The 18603-nt window shown below is 42.4% G+C and overlaps 1 protein-coding gene across 3 annotated transcripts in view; it reads right to left on the bottom strand.

Moving 5' to 3' along the window:
- The window catches only part of Mdfic (MyoD family inhibitor domain containing), an 82426-nt gene extending 67347 nt beyond the window's left edge, over positions 1-15079 (bottom strand). Inside the window, exons 1-2 of one of the 3 annotated variants that reach the window (XM_021647803.2) lie at positions 14838-15079; positions 14438-14627 (exon numbers count right to left, since the gene is read on the bottom strand). In XM_021647803.2, coding sequence (XP_021503478.1) covers positions 14438-14531 — 94 coding nt within the window. In that variant the 5' untranslated portion in view covers positions 14532-14627; positions 14838-15079. Of the gene's footprint in view, positions 1-14437; positions 14753-14837 lie in introns of those variants that run through there. The other 2 variants (XM_060374242.1, XM_021647802.2) reach the window with 2 other exon arrangements.
- Positions 15080-18603: the final 3524 nt, after the last annotated feature.

The following is an 18603-nucleotide window of genomic DNA, read 5'->3' as shown; positions in this document are numbered from 1 at the left end:
CATTATCATAGGGGAAAAAAATGTAATCTTCCGAAGATGTGCTAGTTTCAATTAAAATCTTAACTTTCTTAAACAGTTCCAGAATTCTTTACTGCTGTAGTCAACTCAGGCCTTTTGAAGATTATCAGTGAAAAAGACTTTCTACAGTCTCACTAGTATACATGAACTGGCTTATCAGCAGTTCTTCATACTCCTACTGTTACATAGCTGACTGCCGCCAGGTGTCATGCTAGTAGGCTTGATTCAATTAGTAACTTTAATTGAAGCTGAATGAAATTAATTATATAATTTTGAGCTGTTCAAGTTTAATTCCATTAAAATTAATTCATGAAACCAAGGCATTATGAAGCATTGCTGACTAAAAGAAAATAGGTATGAATAAAGCCTCTAGACACACTTGACGCATATTTGAATCATGTCCAATATTCGAGTGCTAAGCACAGACCCTCTCAACTCCGCACTGAATAAATGACAGTGCCACGTGGCCCATCTACACATGGAACTATGATGACGTAACCTGCTCCTGGGGAGGAACGGAATTCTTCCTACCCCAAATTCTTACCAAGAGACAGTTTATCATGTTTTTTTAAAATGAGTTTTCCCATTCGGAAATTGCAGAATTAGATGATCGCTAGTGTCCTGAAGTTAAAAAAAAAAAAAAAAAAAAAAAAAAGTTAAAGTAGTTTTACCTCTCTGTGCCTCATTATATTCAAAAGGTTATAAAATATGTGTAATTTCTATGACATCACAATCACCAGCGTATCCAACTTTGCCTCCTTTGAAAACGAAATGTTTGGCTTGAAGAAGGTCTCTACTTTATCCTATAATGATGCACTACACCCAGCCCAAGGCAAGGCCCCAGGAAAGGTTCCCAGTAAAACCTTAAATTGTCTTCGGCTAATTCTTTACTTTATAAACAAAATACCAGCCTATTAGCTAGGGCTAGGGTAGAGACCACAGCACCAACTAATTTCCCTAGCAGAGGATATCAGTTTGTACCTAGCTATAAGATTTTACGTGTGTAGCCAAAGGGTTCTCTTCCTATGTGTAGAGGATTTCTCGTATAAGCCATGGTTCTCAGTGGTGTCCGTGGAGTCGGACTGGGTTGTGACTCAGTTGAGTCAGAACCATGTAGAGAACTCTTGCCACACACAGATGCCTGGACCCCAGCCTCAGAAGTTCTCATCCAGTGGCTTTGGTGAATGAAAGGGTTTGGCCACACTGGGAAAATTGTAAAATCTGTATCTTACTAATCATCTCAACACAGGATTCCATGGACTCAAAGAATGAACGTTTACCTAATCATCTAATTAACACATCTATATTTAGTCACACTTCGTTGTTAGGACAGCTATGAATGTAGAAAATCGGAATGATTTGTAATACTAACCGGTTCTACTGATATATGGGGTAAAATAAATATATTTTAGATACCAAAACTTGAAAGTCTAAAAAGTGCTACGGGGCCAAAGGATTGGGGCATGCTTTTGGGTGTGTCGAGCTTTCCAGTGTGGCTCCTCTACACTGAGATGTGAAAAATGATCTTTGGATAAGCAAGGAGACTGTGCCATAATAACAAATCTCTCAAGCAGGGAGACCAAACACACTCACACGAAACTATCAGGCCCCAACAAAAGAGAAGGCAGTAAGAATTGCTCGGGGTCAGCCTTCTGACTCCAAGGTTGACAGCTGTGCCAGCAGGGCACAGCCTCAGTGTCCTCCTCTACATGGGGAAATGTAGGTTTGGGCTGCTGAGGCCTTCTCGCACTCAGACTTTGAGACTAGCTCTGCACAGGGTTAAGGGTAGAGCCCAAATATCCCATACGTGCTAAAGGATGTTCAGACTGGAACATTCTTTAGAGAAAACTTTGTAGGCATTGGATTTGAGTTAATCCTTAGAGAAAGTGACATGCATGAATTAAGTCAAAGTAAAAGTCAAAGGAGGGGAAAAGAGCAATTCCAAATGATCAATTTAAATACGGTATCTCCTCCTCCAGAATGACTATCTAACATGATCCATGCCCTTTTTATGGTTTTGTTTCTTTTCTAAATTTCAGCATGAATAGTGAGAGGCAGTCCTCTCCAATCATGATTGTTCCTGTTGAGGGAGAATGGGAGACTTCAAGTAAATACAATTTCTATTTAATTTAAAATTCTCTACTATTTTACCTAGCTGGCATTATCCAAATTTCAAACCTTGGTAATGTTACTTACTTATGTCTGACAATTGGAGAAATCAAATAATGATTAATAACAAGAAAGAAACGTTAATAACAAGCAAAAAAATATCTAAAAACATTAAATAAATTGGATAATAATTTAGGTAAAATTTATATATGCCATATAACAGCCACTTACTTGATATGTGGCTATTCGCTAATTTTTTTAGGAAGAAAGATAAAAACGCTTTGCTTTGTGAAAGGAAAGTTAATGAATTTTTGCAGTTGCAGTACGTTTGTGGGAATTTCCAAAGGGCTTTAAAATATATTTAGTTGATCTTTGCAGCCATCAGTGATATAATTAGGAAGAAAACATCAGCCCAGCTTTCCTGATGAGAGAGCATTACATCTCAGAGTCAGAACAGAAGTAGAAACGGGAGGGATGGAAGGGGTGGAATCTTACGGCTCAGCTGATTTCATCAGAGAAAGCTCATTGCTCACACAGCCCTTCTCCCTAACTGTATGGCCTCACAACACGGGGGAACATGGTCTGCTCTTACTCTGCAATGTCGCCCACGTGATCTTTATTTTGAATACAAATATGTCATCAGGTAATCTAGATCTAGTTATACTTGTGTCCATTGTGGACAGAACTAGTGAGCTCAATCCCTTCTGTTCGACCATCACTCAAACTATTAAAGAGGGAGGTTTCTACCAATTTCTACGCAAGCAAGCAATTATGTCATTCCAATAGCTAATTTTCTGTGTGTGTGTGTGTGTGTGTGTGATATGTGTGTGTGTGATGTGTGTGTGATATGTGTGTGTTTATTTGAATGTGTGTGCTCACCGGTGTGTGGATATAGAGGCCGGAAGCTAACATTCTACACCATTCCTCCACCATTTGTTTGTTTATGCACTTACTTGAGACTGGTTCTCTCACTGAGCTTGAAGCTCACCGCTTTGACGGCAGTGGCTAGCCAGTGATCCCAGGGAACTCCTGTGTCCACCCCTGCAGTGCTGGGGATTCGCAGACGTGTCCACATGCCTGGCTTTCGCGTGAGCTCAGGGCGGCTGAGCTCAGGTCCTCAGGCTTGTTCAGCACTTTATCCAACAAGCTATCTCTCCAGCCCTAATAACTGAACATTTTTGACAAACAAGAGTAGCAAAAGAATACAGAACGTTGCTTCACTATGAACTGAGCTTAGCACAGTCTTGGACAAGAATTCGTGATTAAACGTGGAGACACTACAAAGTTCTGAGCACACACAGCCTTCCAAGAAGTAAGGAGAATGCCATCGTTTGAACTCCTAGATATGTGTACCTTCCCCTGTCAATAAAAGATTACCTTTAGGTTCTCTGGGACAGACATAACACCCCTAACTTGTACTCTGCACTAGAGAAATACTTAGAAGTGCAGATTTAAAATCAGTGTGCCCTGCCAATGAAACCACCACTAACGATGTGAATTCTATTAAAGTTATTCTTTGTTAAGATCCTTCTTGTCTTTGAAGTATCATCTTTAAAACGAGAACAATGATGGTACCTAGAACATAAGGTTATATCAAAGAAAACAGAAGCATGTCTAGAAAGCAGACTCTTTTTTATAGAAAGCGCTCTTCCAAGGTGGCTATCACTGTTCTTTTACATAAGCATCTTTCAAACTCCTGATATGAAAATATCTTGGGGAAGCCGTTGAGGGCAACACCCACTTTCTGAAATACAGTACAAGCTTTGCGTCTGTCGATTGAAGAAGGAAAAGCACTGTCCTGTGAGAAGTTGTGTTATGTTCTTTTTCCTCCCGTGGACAAGGCAGTTCTAAGAGGAGGAAAATAATTTCAAGTCAAATCATACACACATTTGGATACTTAGCAGTCTGTGGGCCATACAGTCTGGGTTTTCCTAAGCCTTTTCTATTGTTCTCCTTTAATCTTATTTTTTTTTAAATGTGTTATCATGTCATCTCAAATAGTCTGTTGAACTAAGCAAAGGTATGTGTAAACTCTCAATGCAATCATCAAGTATTTTTTATACTTGTTATCTGTATGGTATTTACTAACTTAGTGATGAATAAATAATGACCAACCTTGGAGACTTTACAAAGCCCCTCCAAAGCCTTAGTAAATGTTTGGTATACTTATATTTTTACAGAAAGGAGAATACAAACCTCTGTGCTTAAATTTAGGGACTTTTACAAGTTGGGCTTCATCTACTTCTATTAAGTACTCAATCTGTAACAGATAACAGTTTCCAAAATATCTCCATTGTCACCCTTTCCTAACCTACATCCCTATTTCCTCTATCTATAAAACTTACCTTGGGAAACTTCAGTTTCTCTATTCAAAACCCACACAACTGAATTCTAGTTGACAAAACTGTAAGAAATATGGGACAAAAATCCCTAAAAAAAGTGAAAAAATCTGTGACTATATTTTTCCAGAGGCTCAGAATAATGTGGAAATTCAGCAAATGCTCTCCAAATGTAACCTTTAAAAACAAAACAAGACAAAAAAAAAATAAAAAAGCAAAACAAACAAAAAAAAATAGATAAGGCAGTTCTCAGGAAGACCTGGGGCCTGGAATTTCACTTCTTCACTGACCCAACAGAAAAGAAAAATAAAAAATAAAAAAAAAACCCAAAACAACCCTTAAGCCTAATGACCTTTACCGAACAATGCAAATTCAACTTTCTTTGTCCAATGGATTACAATCTCCAAAAACACTTAAGATCATATAAATAAGCATTTAATATACATTAACACACAAGCAAGCATAAATAAAACTTCCATTATTTTTATAAACACAAAATACGTGTAATCATAGATAAACTATCAGTGTTTATGGACTGAATTGAATGCCTAAAGCAATTCAATTAATTCACTGTTTTAACCAGGATTTTGAAGACTGGCAAGACTTTTCAGCAAGATCTAAAATTCATTCCTTCAAAAGTCCTTTTAGGGATTCAGAAGTATAAGGTATGATTAGATTCAAAATGGAAAAAATAGAACAAAACAAAAAATAAAATAAAAAAAAAAAACAACTTAAATGATGTGGACCCAAACAGCTTTCCTTCTCAGTTGGCCAAAGGAGGATATGCATAAGCAAAATGGAAAATATTTACAAAAAAAGGAACATGTGATTGAATATGAACATTAAAAAAGATATAAAATGCATAAGTAGTTTTAAAAAAATCTCAGTAAGTCAAAAAGGGATACTATGCTGTCAACTTCTAAAAAGAGGAAAGATCAGAAAAAGAAATTTGGCAAAGGGAAGAGAATGTATTACTTCTATCATATTACTCTCCGGTACCTTTATCCCTGATCTGATGAAGGTACCTTTAAAGCACCTGATCCTGAAGCATGGATGCTCCTACTTCCCCAAAATCTCAAGTTTGTCGATGTTTACTTGACCAGGAACACCCACACTATAACCAAACATTCACAGGTTCATGGAATGTTGCATTACTGTCTTAGCAGTCTCCAGAGTTACTCATAGCATGAACTCAGATGAAAACATCCAACACTCAACATCCCCAAGAGCTAGCAAAAGACACAGACATTAGTCCTTCCGGAGAAAGGAAGCAGCTACAACAGAACTTCAGTGTCGAATCACTGTTATCCAAAGACCTCTCCATGTCTGGCTAATATCATCTCCAATATCCCTTTGACTGATTTGCTTTATTTTGTTCTTTACAAAATTGACAGACAACAAAATCTATGTAAATGTTTATCCTTGCCTTATGTGACTACAGTATTTTTTAAAATAGTTCCTGTTCTTTCCTGCTATCATAATTACCTCAGTTCATTCTCTAGCTTTGCAGTTTTACCCTTATCTAGAAGGCTTCCTGTCTGGAAATGCTGCATACAACTCACTGCTGAAATCGACAGACATGGCATCCACAGTAGCGTCCTTACCTAGCAGTCTCTGAACACCTTGTAGAGAGAAATAAAACTCTGCCATCTTCCTATGTCAATGTGATGAAACATACTCATCTTTAACCTTGTCAAGATCACCTTTCTTTTCTTTGTTTCTTCTTTTAAACCTATTATTAGCGTGTAGGGCTTGTACAAAATCATGGGTTTCGTTGTGACATTTTTGTTCATGCACAAAATGTACTTCAGAATCCCTTTTTCAATGATCTCAGTTTTACACAGTTTTTTTGTTTGTTTGTTTGTTTTGTTTTGTTTTTCTTTCATTTTTTGGTTTTTCAAGGCAGGGTTTCTCTGTGTAGCCTGGGCTGTTCTGGACTCACTTTGTCATTTGATCAGGACCACATTCCTTTTCTGGCTCTCTGGTCCAGCAATGAACCCTTCCTTGTTTGGCACTTTTACAAGAATGAAGGGCACTGGGACTCAGCAATGAGCCAAAGGGGTTGTCTAATGTGTAACAGCATTTCAAAGGCCAGGAGTCTGACTTTGAAGTCAGAGCAGGCCATTTCAAGTTGTGGTAAGGACACAAATAAAATAATGATGCAGCTACGCACATTAGCATTCTCGATCTTCAAGGGACCGTATACATGGCACGCATACAAAGCACCTAGGGACATGGTTTTCTCTTTCAAATGCCAATACTAAAATGTATGCATGTGCTAACATACAACTCATTTCCAGCTTCAGTCCAGAGACTGCAAAAAGACTGAACAGAAAGGCACATGTATGTGAATCATCTTGCTTCAGATCATGTGGGCGAGAATCTGAAAACAGAAGTAGACTGCAAGTCGAAACCACAAGCAAAATTAAAACTTTCGGGTTAAAATTACTCTGTGCATAGCAGTTCCTGCTTACTGGATTCTGACTGATCAAAAATAGAATCTATAAACAAGAACTCATAACTACTCCAGAAGCTTAAGGTTAAAGAGTATTTCTCCTTCCAGGTATGCATGCTAACATAATAGGAAGAGCTGGACTTTTAAATCCCTTCAGGAAGGAGCTGCTGTTACTGGCAAAGAGGGACAGAATGGGAAAGAAGAGGAAAGGAGGGAAGGAAAAAAGGAGAAGGACAGATATAAAATACAGATTCATATATGCAATCTCTGTCTGAAATAGAAGGGCTACAGCCTCTCAGTCTGTCCGAATGAATCACCAACATTAAAATCATCCTAAAGTCTAGGAGACAGACCACACAGTAGTCTTTTAACAAAAGCTGAACACAAATATGGAGCGATAGAAACAGAAATCCCTCGATTCAGCCTCTGCCGTCACATAAGAGAATACTTACATTATCTCTTGCAGTTAGATGGAATTTTTCCCCTGTTGTTTGTTGTTCTAAACAATTTTCCATTTTCAAATGTCATAACTTTAGACTATGTCAATTTATGTTTCCTTATTTTTCCCCAGCCTTTTATTGCTATAAAAATATAATACTGCTAAAGTGCACTGTTATTTGGCTTTCTTTCCATGAAATCATCTCAACCAGATCCAGGAAATAAGGTTGAAAGAAACAGGAAAAGCCCTAACACGCCCCAAAATTCCACAGCTTCTTTCACAGCCCTGTAAAGGTCACTGGATCATATATATCAAGTCCTTGGATGCTGACTGACCAAGCGAACCAGCCTTCGCTCAGCTGGAGTCTTCACCTGCCTGTGGCAACTTTTGCTAGCTCTGAAGCTTTCTTTCGGTATCTTCCTCCTTCCTCCTTCTCTTTCTCTCTCTGTATCTCTTTGTCCCTTCCTTCTTCCCTCCCTCCCTCCCTCCTCCCATCTCTCTGTCTCTGTCTCCTCTAACAACCTGGAACGAAGATAAATGAGTATGAAAACAATCCCCCCTCCCCAGCATTTGGAGGACATTTGTCCTTTGTCCCTCTTTCTCCCATTGCTTCTGAAACTCTGCCAACTTCCAGTCCTATGCCCATTCCAAAATCCATTCTCTCTCCTTCTATTCCCAAGCTCCCACACATTCCCGTCTGAAAAAGGCAATCAACCATGCTGATCCGCATCCAGTATAACTCATGCCAGTCATTCTTAGCTAAGCCCTCAGCCTCACTGAACAGTGCAGAGTTTGCATCAGATTGATTCCCTCTTGAATACTTTCCTCTTTCAAAATTTCCCACAAATCTTAAATGTCTTGACTCATCCTAACCTCTCCTGCTCTTTACAAATATTACCATCTACTTTAGTCAGAAGATCTGGGCCTTCAATAGTCTCTTTATAACTAATTTTCTCCAGATTAGTACTTAGTCCTTTTCTTCCCACACCATTTCAAAGCAAAGCATTTCCAACTCTCTTAAGTCTTGCTAGAATTCGACTTTTTCAGCTGCAAGTGCTCACCACAAAACACACCCAAACCACCCATGCTTTCTTTTGATCCCTCTGTCCTGCGCTTTCTCCCCAGTAAGGTGTGGGGAGAATTCTCAGTCAGCTTTTCTTGGAGGAGCTTTCTCTGCATATCCTTGGTCCTTTATAAATGACAGGTTTTTTTTTGTGTGTGTGTGTGTGTTGTTTTTTTTTTTTTTTTTTTTCTCCTGTAACCACTAAATACCACCAAATTGTCAACACTCCTGGAGGACCGGCATGTACTCTTCTTTGATATTCTTTTTCTGCTTCCATCCAAGGTGCACTCCTTCCCTCAAGATCTGGTCTCCTCCCTGACTCTGGACCCCATCAACTACCTCCCTGATAGTGAATTCTTCCTCTATGAATCTGACCATTGCAAAACCAATTTCTAGCTACTTGGTGGTGACTATGACTAATGCTACCTTTCCTGAACTCAACATAATGAAAACACGACTTCGAGGCTCCTATATGTTACCATGCTAATGACAGAATCTATAAATTGCCTTAAATTCTTACCTTTTCAACAGCTTCTACAGTACATATTTTACATAACACCCATTTAATTCATCAACATGTGTGGAAAATCAAATTGAACTCAAAAGTAGGCAAGGGTCATCCTGCTTACACTGCTATTCTTGAAGGTTTCTCATGTTTCCTCAGTTTCCCCCGTACTAGTGCTGTCCTAGGTCTACTCTTTTCCAGGCTACTGTAGTTACCTTCTTGACAATTGCCATTTCTACTCTTTCCCCTATCCCCAAAATCAGCCTTTGACCTATCACCAGATTTTTTCTCCTAAAAACACAAATGATGTCTTCTACTTTCCCCTTCTAAAGAACCTTCAACGTTCCACCAATGCCAACAATAAAAATGTCCGTGTTCTTCAGCAGAACAAAGGCTCCTGGCACAGACTTCCCCTGGTCGTCATGGGCATTTCCATTGTCATCCTCTGCTCCTTCATGGAGCTCATGGAATTATCTGTCAGGAGTACCCACTGTTCCATAATCAACCCTGCAGAACGAGGCATCCGTGCTATCATCTCAGCACTGGCTCCTATCTCCATGCTTCCTAGCCCACATTATATTAAATTTTCCAGAAGATTTTGTCAAATTCCCAACTAGAGATGTTTTGTGTCTTTGGGGTTTTTTTCACTGGACTTTCTTTGTGCCTCTATTATGCTATACTTAACATGCTGTTCAGTTCACACCAGATTCAACCATACAACAGTTTTCCTACTGTTCAATTCTGGAAACTCAACCTTTCCGAACACTTTAATCAGTGCATAGGTCTATCACTTTTTACTCCTTCCTTCCTTCCTTTCTTCCTTCCTTCTGTTCTTCCCTTTCCTCCTGTTCCTTTGTTATTAAGTTTTTCAAGTTTGCATTATTTGCTTCATTTGGTGCTTTTCTTGGCAAAGGGAAAAACAATGCAACACTGACAAGCCTTGCCCTCATAGAGCTAAATTCATAAAATGAACATTACTCCCTTCATACATATAAAAGAATCAGGATTTTGGGTTTCAATGAACTTAAAAGTGTTCCCAAATCCCCTTTAATTCCAGACAAGTCTCCATCTATTTTCCTAATTATCTCTGTCCTTCCTCAAGCATATCTATTGAGAAGCGTTTTAGAAGAGCTTCTACTGGGTTTATTTTTATTCTTCGTTATTTGTCTGTGGCTGCCGGTGTTGTACTCGTGTATTGTCTGGAATTCATAAAAAACATAAAAGTTTTAACAAAATTTATTTTCAAAACTCTTTTGAGATTTATTAGGGAAATAAACATAATTTACCACTATTTCTAGGAAAAATATAATCCAGGTTCCAAGAGTCCAGCATAGAAATGAATAAGTCACGTGAACACTGAGGGCTGTTTTCTGTCCTGCTGTAGTGTCTCCAAGAAGCTATGAAGAAAGCAGACCAAGAATATCTACTGAAGTGGCAAAGGGAATGTCGGAATCCTAGTTATTGTGCTATGCTTTCAATTTTCCTCTCTTTTTTAATAGTAAAGACATTATTTATTTTAGAATATGTGATTTTGAAGATCAGAAGTACTTTGAGAATGAACTGACGTATAAAACCAAAATTTGGGGGAACATCAGTAGAGAGTTTGCATGGAGTAATAAAATTTAAGTTTTAGACTTATTTTTACAGATTTTTGTGGCGTCTCTGCTCTACCCCCAACTCCTTTCCTCTCCCTCAGGCATAAGAGGTCAATATAATGCGTATTTCTGTAGCTAAAGGCTTTAAATTAATAAGCCCTAGACAGAATCAAGTAGTACCTAGAACTTGTGTGAAGGCAGAGTCTTTGGTTTCCCACCTAGGAAAGGTGACTATGCAGCTAGTAAGGATGAAATTCCTGCTGGTACCTGAGAAGTAAGGACAGAAGGTTTTTCTGTATAAACATCACTGACTTTGGGCCAGATCACTCATTACTGTGGGAATGTGCTATCCTGTGCCCTGGAAGATGCTCAGCAGTAGCCCTGCCTCTGCTCACCAGATGTTGGTACCATACACGGCCATATATTACGCCCACCGAATATGTCTCCATTACAGTCAAATGTCTCCCTGGGGGTAAAATCATCTCGAGTTGAAACTCAATGACAGAAGCTGTCCAAAGGGAAAACACTTTGAGACATGCCATCTTTAAAAGTGATTAAACAACATGACAAAAGTAGAGAGGCTCAGATATGTACACGCTTACATTCTATACATTGAAACAAACAGGCTTCCTCAAAAGGAAATCTGATTAGCTCTATAAACTCCTGACAACTCAGCTAAGCTTCTAAGTCGGAGCTCCTCTTAAGCAGTTTCAACTTGAAGAGCCTCTCCTCACTTCTATTTTAGATTATTTTTAATTAACTTCACTGGCATTTTGCATCCTGCTATGAAAAGTCCGCCTAATAGTCTCAGAGGACTCTCCCTAGAGGGAAGAGTACATTAAATCACACATTATCACATTAAAGTATACACCAGCGCTGAGTCCAACGGTCTAGAGCTTAGCAAGTACAGTGGGGTGGGGGTTGGGATGGAAGCAGGCTCAAGTGATTCACAATATCCAGAGCCTATTAACTTCAGTGCGTCTTCCCCATGTGACAAGGTTGTATTGATTCACTACTGAAGTCACATCTATCACAATGGCACACGTTTTCTAATTTGTGCTCCACCTGGTTTCTTGTTCACTGCTGTATGGGGGACAATCACTGCAGTGCGCAAACCCCTGAAGTTCTTTGGAAGTGCTTTCCCTCTTCTACCAAAGAAACCAACTGGAATAAATTATTTCTAAGGATTCTGCTACATATAAATCACAAAATTACCAATGGAGTACTTAACTAAAAGGCTCTTTCAATTACAAAAATGCGGGATAATAGAAAGAATATGTAAATGCTTAATCAAAAAGAAAACAAAACCGCAATGAGAGGAATCATAAACACAAACCCATTCTCTCTTAAATTAAGAATAAGTATGGCCCAAATGGCCTTGCATTGACCAAGGCATTTATACAGGAATTTTCCATGAGAACATAACTCAGTATTTCAGAAGTTGGTTGTAAACTGGGAAAGCATTAAAAATAAACAAACGAAAGATAAAAAAAAATAAAAAACAAAACAAAACACTTTCTGTCTCTAAAACAGAGACAAGTCAGAAGCTCGGAGGCCACATCCAGCCTCTGGGCTCTAAGTATGGTTATTTGGGTTTTTTGTTTGTTTGTTTGTTTGTTTTTACACAGACCAAAAAGAAAAAAAAAAACCCTTGGGCCATCAGAAGATATGAACCCACATGACAGTACTCATCAAGAACTAACCAGTATTTCCCACAAACTTTCCTGGTCCCTTGAACCTCCCTAACCCATTGCCTGCCACAGGTCTTGGCTCCCACTTACAGCCTGCAACCTGCAAGCTCCTTCCTCTGTAACACCTTTCAGAATGCCCTAGAGTCCTGACAGCTATAGTGTTTTCAAGGCAACAGAAAAACTCACAGAAGCATAACAGGAAGGTAAACATTTGGGGCTGTTCTCTCAATAAAGAAAACTTTTCTAACTCAACGCTGAAAATGCAATGAAGTGTTCTGTTAAATTTCCCATCACCTTAAAGGATGTAGAACTGAGTCCGAAGTTTGATTAGGGGGTTCAAACTCGGATAAAAATCCCTACAATTACTTCCAATTTTAAGAGTTATGCCTTGGGTTACCTTAATGAATAGTCCATTGCAACATAGTAAGTGTGGTATCATATACAAGACCACAGTGTGCATTTAATAAGCATGTTTAACTCTGCAAAAGACATGTGCTTTTTTTCCCTTTTTACAAAATGTCTTCTGTGAATGTCCCTAAAGTATTATACTTTCCTTACTAAATTTAATGCGCAGAATTTTAAAACTAAGTTTTGATTAACTGAAGAGTAATGACCTCCTAGGCTTAGACACTATGTTTTGTTTTTCAGAAAGGAAAACAAAGAACCTAAAGATAGGGTAAGAAGATAGGAAAATCTGGGAAAGGTCATGTTCAGTTACAACAAGACACTGATTTTCCATAGGGAGATAGGCATGTTGTGCGTAACCAGCCCTTCACCTCAGGCCCTTTTGGATGGCCTGCTTCTTGCACTGAGATCACGTGATGCCAAGCAGCTTTGACCTGCGCAGGTACACTGCATGTCCGGGTAGGCTCTTCTGGCAGGTTTTAAAAACCCATGCCATTAACGTTGACTTCTGTGAATACTAACTATTTCCAAATCAAATCGTTTTACCTTTAGTGTCTGATGTTGGTTTTTGGCCTGAGCACTGTTGAACAGTAGTGATTAATGGCTCAAGCGGGAGTGTAAACAGCCTGTCAATGAGTCAATATGACTGCTGAAGACATGCCTGAACGACAGGAAAATGATTGCGCTGACAACGCGATGTGTGTAAAATGGGCTGCTTCTGAAAAGAAAAAACATATGTTTATCATTCTAGTGTTTTGCTTCTCTACAGCTAACCATTTGAATTTTCTGTTTAGGAAACGAAATGAGTCACTCTTCTAAAACAAAATGATAAACATAACTCAATTTAACAGTCCCGGATGCCAGAACATTTCAATTTAAGCATGGATGTTTTCTGCTTTTATCTACTGTGGCTAACACAGCAACTTCTTTTCCATTTTACTGCCATAAAATAAAATAAAATTAAAAAAAAAGACAATATATATTGGAGCACTTTGGCCAGATTTTAGATAAGCTTAAAACCAAGAGTATAGAGTAAGTCTTGGAGGCCTAGATAGTTAACTGGTGCATGACAGCAAGACCTCTCCTCTTTTGAATTGTCCTTAGAGCACAGGGTAAGAGAAATCTCAGAGTCTGATTCTGCCACCAGTGAGCAACCGAAGTCTTACTACCTTCAAAGAAAACGCAGTCAAAGTTTTAAAATGTGGTTATGGAAGTTTCCCAGAAGCAAAAATATTGTTTTCCCTTTGGAAAAACAAAAAGGGAGGGGGGGGGACAGAAAGAGAGGGAGAGAGAGAGAAAGCTAATTCATTCTTGGAACACGATTTAAAAAAAAAAAGATGTTTATTTCAAAACAAAAAGTTATTGAAAACATATGCAGGAGCCATTTCCCAAGAAAGTGGTCCCAGAACCCTGGACGCTTAACCTGGTGGTAGAGTGCCCCACAAGAACCAGAAAGATGAGGACAGCCCACGCTTGGTCAGAGAGCAGAGACAGCCCTGCGTGAGAAAAGGACGTGAAAATTTTAAGAGAACTAGACAAGGCTGGCAGATCACACAACTCCACCCCAACCCCACCGAGTCGCAGGCCAAGAAGGTAGATGCCCCCGCAGCCACCTCGCGTCGGAGCAAGGAAGGGAGGGTGGAGGACCAGGGACCCCGCCCTCCCGTCCGGTTGTTGATCTGGGGCAGGGATCCTCGGGCAGACTTGGGCAAGTAACGCGGAGTGGGCGAAAGTTCCCAACTCCGCGAGTTGGATCCCCGTCCTCCCTGCGCCGCCGCCGCCCCGTCCCACCAGTGTGCCAGCGGGTCCCACACTCACCGCGGGCCGGGGAGCCCCGCCGGCCGCCGCCCTCCTCGGCCGAGCACTGCTGCCCCGCGGGCCCGGGAGCGAGGGCTTCGCCCGCGCCGGACATGGGCCGCGCTCCGCGCCCGCCTCCGCCGCCTGCCGCCGCCCGCGGGGCGCACCGACCCCGGCTGCTCAGGTGCTGGGTGCAGGGTCCGGCCTGCTTCTGGCGGGAAAAGCAAAAGGCACAGCGGGGCCGACCGTTTGGGGAGAGCCGCACGCCGCCGCGGCGGGCCATTCCCTCCCCCTCCGCGTCCCTCCTCCAACTCCACCCCGGGGAAGTTCGGATTTGAAAGCCGCCGGCCGGGAGGGGACGCGCGGGGACACCCGGGGCAGCGCGACCCGCGGGAGGGGACGCCCCGCCACCTCCGCTCACCTCGGCATCCCCCCCAACCCCGCCGACGCTCCCCGCGGGCTGCTCCCGGTGCCTTCCGCCCGCCGGAGGCTGTCAGCGAGGCTCGGGCCGCGGCCGCATCGCGTCCCGCCGCCCCCCGGCTCGGGCCAGACGCCGCTGTGACAGCGACGGTGTCAGCCGCCAGCGCCGGCTCCGCCCCCTCCCTCCAAGCCGGCCCTGCACCGGGGAGGACTTTGGGATCCACTTGTGCCTCTCTTTCACCCCGGGGCCGCCACTCCTACGCTCTTCAAACACTTCTCTCTCTGTGGCTCCCTTTCATCATATCCGGATTGGGGTGGCCTCGAACTCTTGGCAGGCCGCCCCGCGGCTGGGGGGAGGCCCGACCTAGGGTTTGGCCTTGCGCTCCCTTCTGGAGAGAGCTGTCTGGGTCAGGAGGTCAGAGCTAGACAGGCCTGGTGCAGGCTCCCCTCCCAGGCCTAGCCACCAGGGTCTGGGAAGGGAGCTGGCCTTGGCACCCCAGCTCTCCTGGGAAAGTTCTCCCAACACCACCTTCCATCCTGCCCTCCATTAAATCCCAAGAAATGCCCCAGGGAAACAACCTTTGAAAACGGGGAAGCGCTCCTGTGTGTGTGTGTGTGTGTGTGTGTGTGTGTGTGTGTGTGTGTGCGCGCATGCGCGCGCGCGTGTGTAAGTTCTGTTGTGAAGAGTGTGAGGAGCAGGTGGGGATATACACACACACACTACACACTGTGACTTCCCCGGTAAGACAAAAACATTCGTATTTAAAGCCTCGTTCCTGAGTCCCCGGGGAACTTCCTTTATCTCTTCATCTTCTTTACTTCCTGCGAACAGGATTCCTGATCTGGTAAAACCAGTTGCACTTACTGGCAGCCACTGGAACCAGCTGGGTGTGCAAGATTAACATACCGGAGGACCTCTGTCCTAGACCCGGCTGAATGCCTCCCTGGCCCTGTGGCACTGGTGAAAAGCTGAACTGTGGTCAGCAGTAAAAAGCTCATCGGCTGTGGGTTTCCACAGGAAATGTTCTGATTGTAGCAGGCCCTGAAGGACCCAGAACAAGGGTAACTGGGCGTCAAGCGCTTTCATAGATCTGGCTAATGTCTGCTCTTTCACTGAGGGAAATGCAGAATCCAGTCGAGGGCCTCTGAAAGGAGCACCTCTTCCGATGGACGGCCTAGGACTCGGAGTCAGCAAAACTGAAGGCACGCGGCGTCTCTCTAGCCCTGCCTTTACTAATACATCAGGAATGTTATGTCTCGGAAAAGTGACCAGAGGTCTTTTCATGAACTGAAAAGATCCGTTTCTTACCTCTAAAGAACGAGCGTGTTCACACTTGATTTCACCTGTCCTGAGAAAGCAGCCTTCAAAGGTCCTGAAGACAGATATTTGGATCATGCTCCCTGAAAGATAGATGACATTTTGTCTGATGACCTGTAGCTAATAGACATGCCTCCTCCTTTTAAGTTAAACGTAGAGATTTTTTTAGATGGCGTTGTAAAAGGTGCCTTCACTCTCTTGAGAGCCTGTCAAGAGTCTACACTCTGTGGCGCCTGCTTGGGACGGGGACAGTTCTGAGGAGGACAGCAGCAGCATTAGGGAACACCCAGGGAGCTTGAGCTCCAGACAGCGCAGCGCAGCCTTTACTTGCAAGAGTTAGTGAGAAAGTTCGGGAATGTTCTGCTCTATCCCCCACTGTTTATCTCCTCCTTCAGGGTTGCTCATTCTGTCACAAGAATGTAAAGATCTAGGATAGGCAGACATGGAGAAGTGTCAGCTTGCTTCAACAAAGCGGTGATTTTTCTCTTCAGTCTTTGGTTGAGCAAGTACGTGTGCCATGGTGCCTGTGTGAAGGCCTCTGGTGCCAGTCCTTACTTTCAGCGTGTTTGAAACAGAGTCTCTTATTGCTCCTAGTTGTATATACCAAGCTAGCTGACTCTTGAACTCCAGCTATTTGCATGTCTCTAACACCCATCTTCCTGCAGGGGCTCTAGAATTACAGGCGACACTTCTGGCCCTGCAAACGCAGCCCTTCACGTTTGCACACGAGCCTTTCTCCCACAGAACCATGGCCCCCGATAAAACATCTGTTCATTGAATTGCAGGCCATATTTCATCTTTACATATGGCGTACAATGACTAAGTTCCCTGATGAGATGAGCATTTGAAATCAGGATCCTCTTTCACCAGTCCTTGAATTAACTAGATAGAAGCATTTTCCTCTAGTGGGGGGAAAAAATAAAACACAAATAAAAAATGCTGGGAGCAAACAAAAGACTGTGCTGTACAGTCACCAGATTGGTCAAAAGCTGCATCTTGCTCTGGCATGACCCTGAGTATGTCAGTCAAGCACGCTACACTCTGGTTGCCTTAGAAAGGGGGAATAAGTTTCTCCATGAAGACTTTGTAAGGTTATATCCCTATGGCAGTAGAGAAATGCTAGGTGTGTGGGGAAAAGCCCAAACTCATTAACTATTGCTCTCATAGAAGAGAATAGAATGAGTAGCAGACGGTGAAGGGTGGGAGAGAATGGAGTAAGGGTAACTAAGGCTATAGGGGTACATAGAGAGACAGGGGTAATGACTTTAAGAGCTGTGTGTCACACTAAGGCAAATATGGTTGACAAGAGTTGCTTATATGTTTAAAAGAGCAGGGACAGAGGCCTTTCCAAGGTAAAGAAGTGATAAATGTACAGCTACTGGGCACTAAGTGAAAATAAACAGTTTCAATATTAATGCACATCTCTGGTGGAGCGGAAGCATTTTCCTGGTAAAACCGATCATGAGAAATTGACTGTGGCGAGGGCTGCATCAAACTAGTGGGTAATGGGCTGAGGCAGTGGCTCAGCAGGTGACTGCAAAGACAGGCTTGGGGACAAGCACCTGCAATCCCGGTACTGCGGAGGCAGATCCTTGCTGCTTCCTGGCCAGACGGCACTGCCTATTTACAGGAGATCTGCTCACTGAGAAACCCTGCCTCAAAATTAGAGGGAGCAGGGAATGGACGGAGCCTCTCTGCTCTGTTTTCCATACACATCCACACTTAAAGCAACTATGCTACGTACCTTCCACAAATTATATCGAGGAATTCTTACCCTGGCTTTGCTGAGGTTCCAGTCCAGCCTCATAAACTCCGGTCTTCTCTCCTTAGGTCTCACGCCGTCAACCCAGTGTATGCTAGGAGTTAGATGTGTGTTCCTGAGACCTCCCTAAGTTTCCCTCTCCCCAATTCTTACTGCATTGGCTTATTGTGACTACTGAGCTTGGCTCATGGTGAGCCACCCAGTGCCTGCATTTCATTCTGTGTCATGGGTGTTTATGTTTCCCTTACAATTCATGTGTTGCAATCCTGAGTCCCAGTACGACAGTATTAGCAGAAGTAATTAGGTCATGACATCAGTGCCCTTATAAAAAAGACTCTACAGCTTGATTTGTCATGGCAATACCTAATCATCTCCTCAAGCCACTCTGTCCCTTTTCTAATGCCTTGATTAGCACTCAGGAAAAAATAATAATAATAAAATGAAAACCACTGGGAATAACAGAAGCATTCAGACCTATGGAAATTACAATTTTATTACATTTGTATGTTTGGGGGTGTAGGTGGTATGTGCTCACATGACAGAAAAGCAGAGTGGAGGTCAGAGGACCTTCTCCCAGCATGAGTGGCTATGGGAAAAAAATTCAGGTGTCAAGACCTTTTAGTTTCTGAGCCATCTCCCTAGCCCTGAATTGTTTGAAAATCCACCCTGGGGTGTTGCATAAAATAG

The sequence above is a fragment of the Meriones unguiculatus genome, chromosome 21 (genome assembly GCF_030254825.1).
Source record: "Meriones unguiculatus strain TT.TT164.6M chromosome 21, Bangor_MerUng_6.1, whole genome shotgun sequence".
Lineage (NCBI taxonomy): Eukaryota > Metazoa > Chordata > Mammalia > Rodentia > Muridae > Meriones > Meriones unguiculatus.
This window is presented reverse-complemented; position numbering and strand designations above follow the sequence as displayed.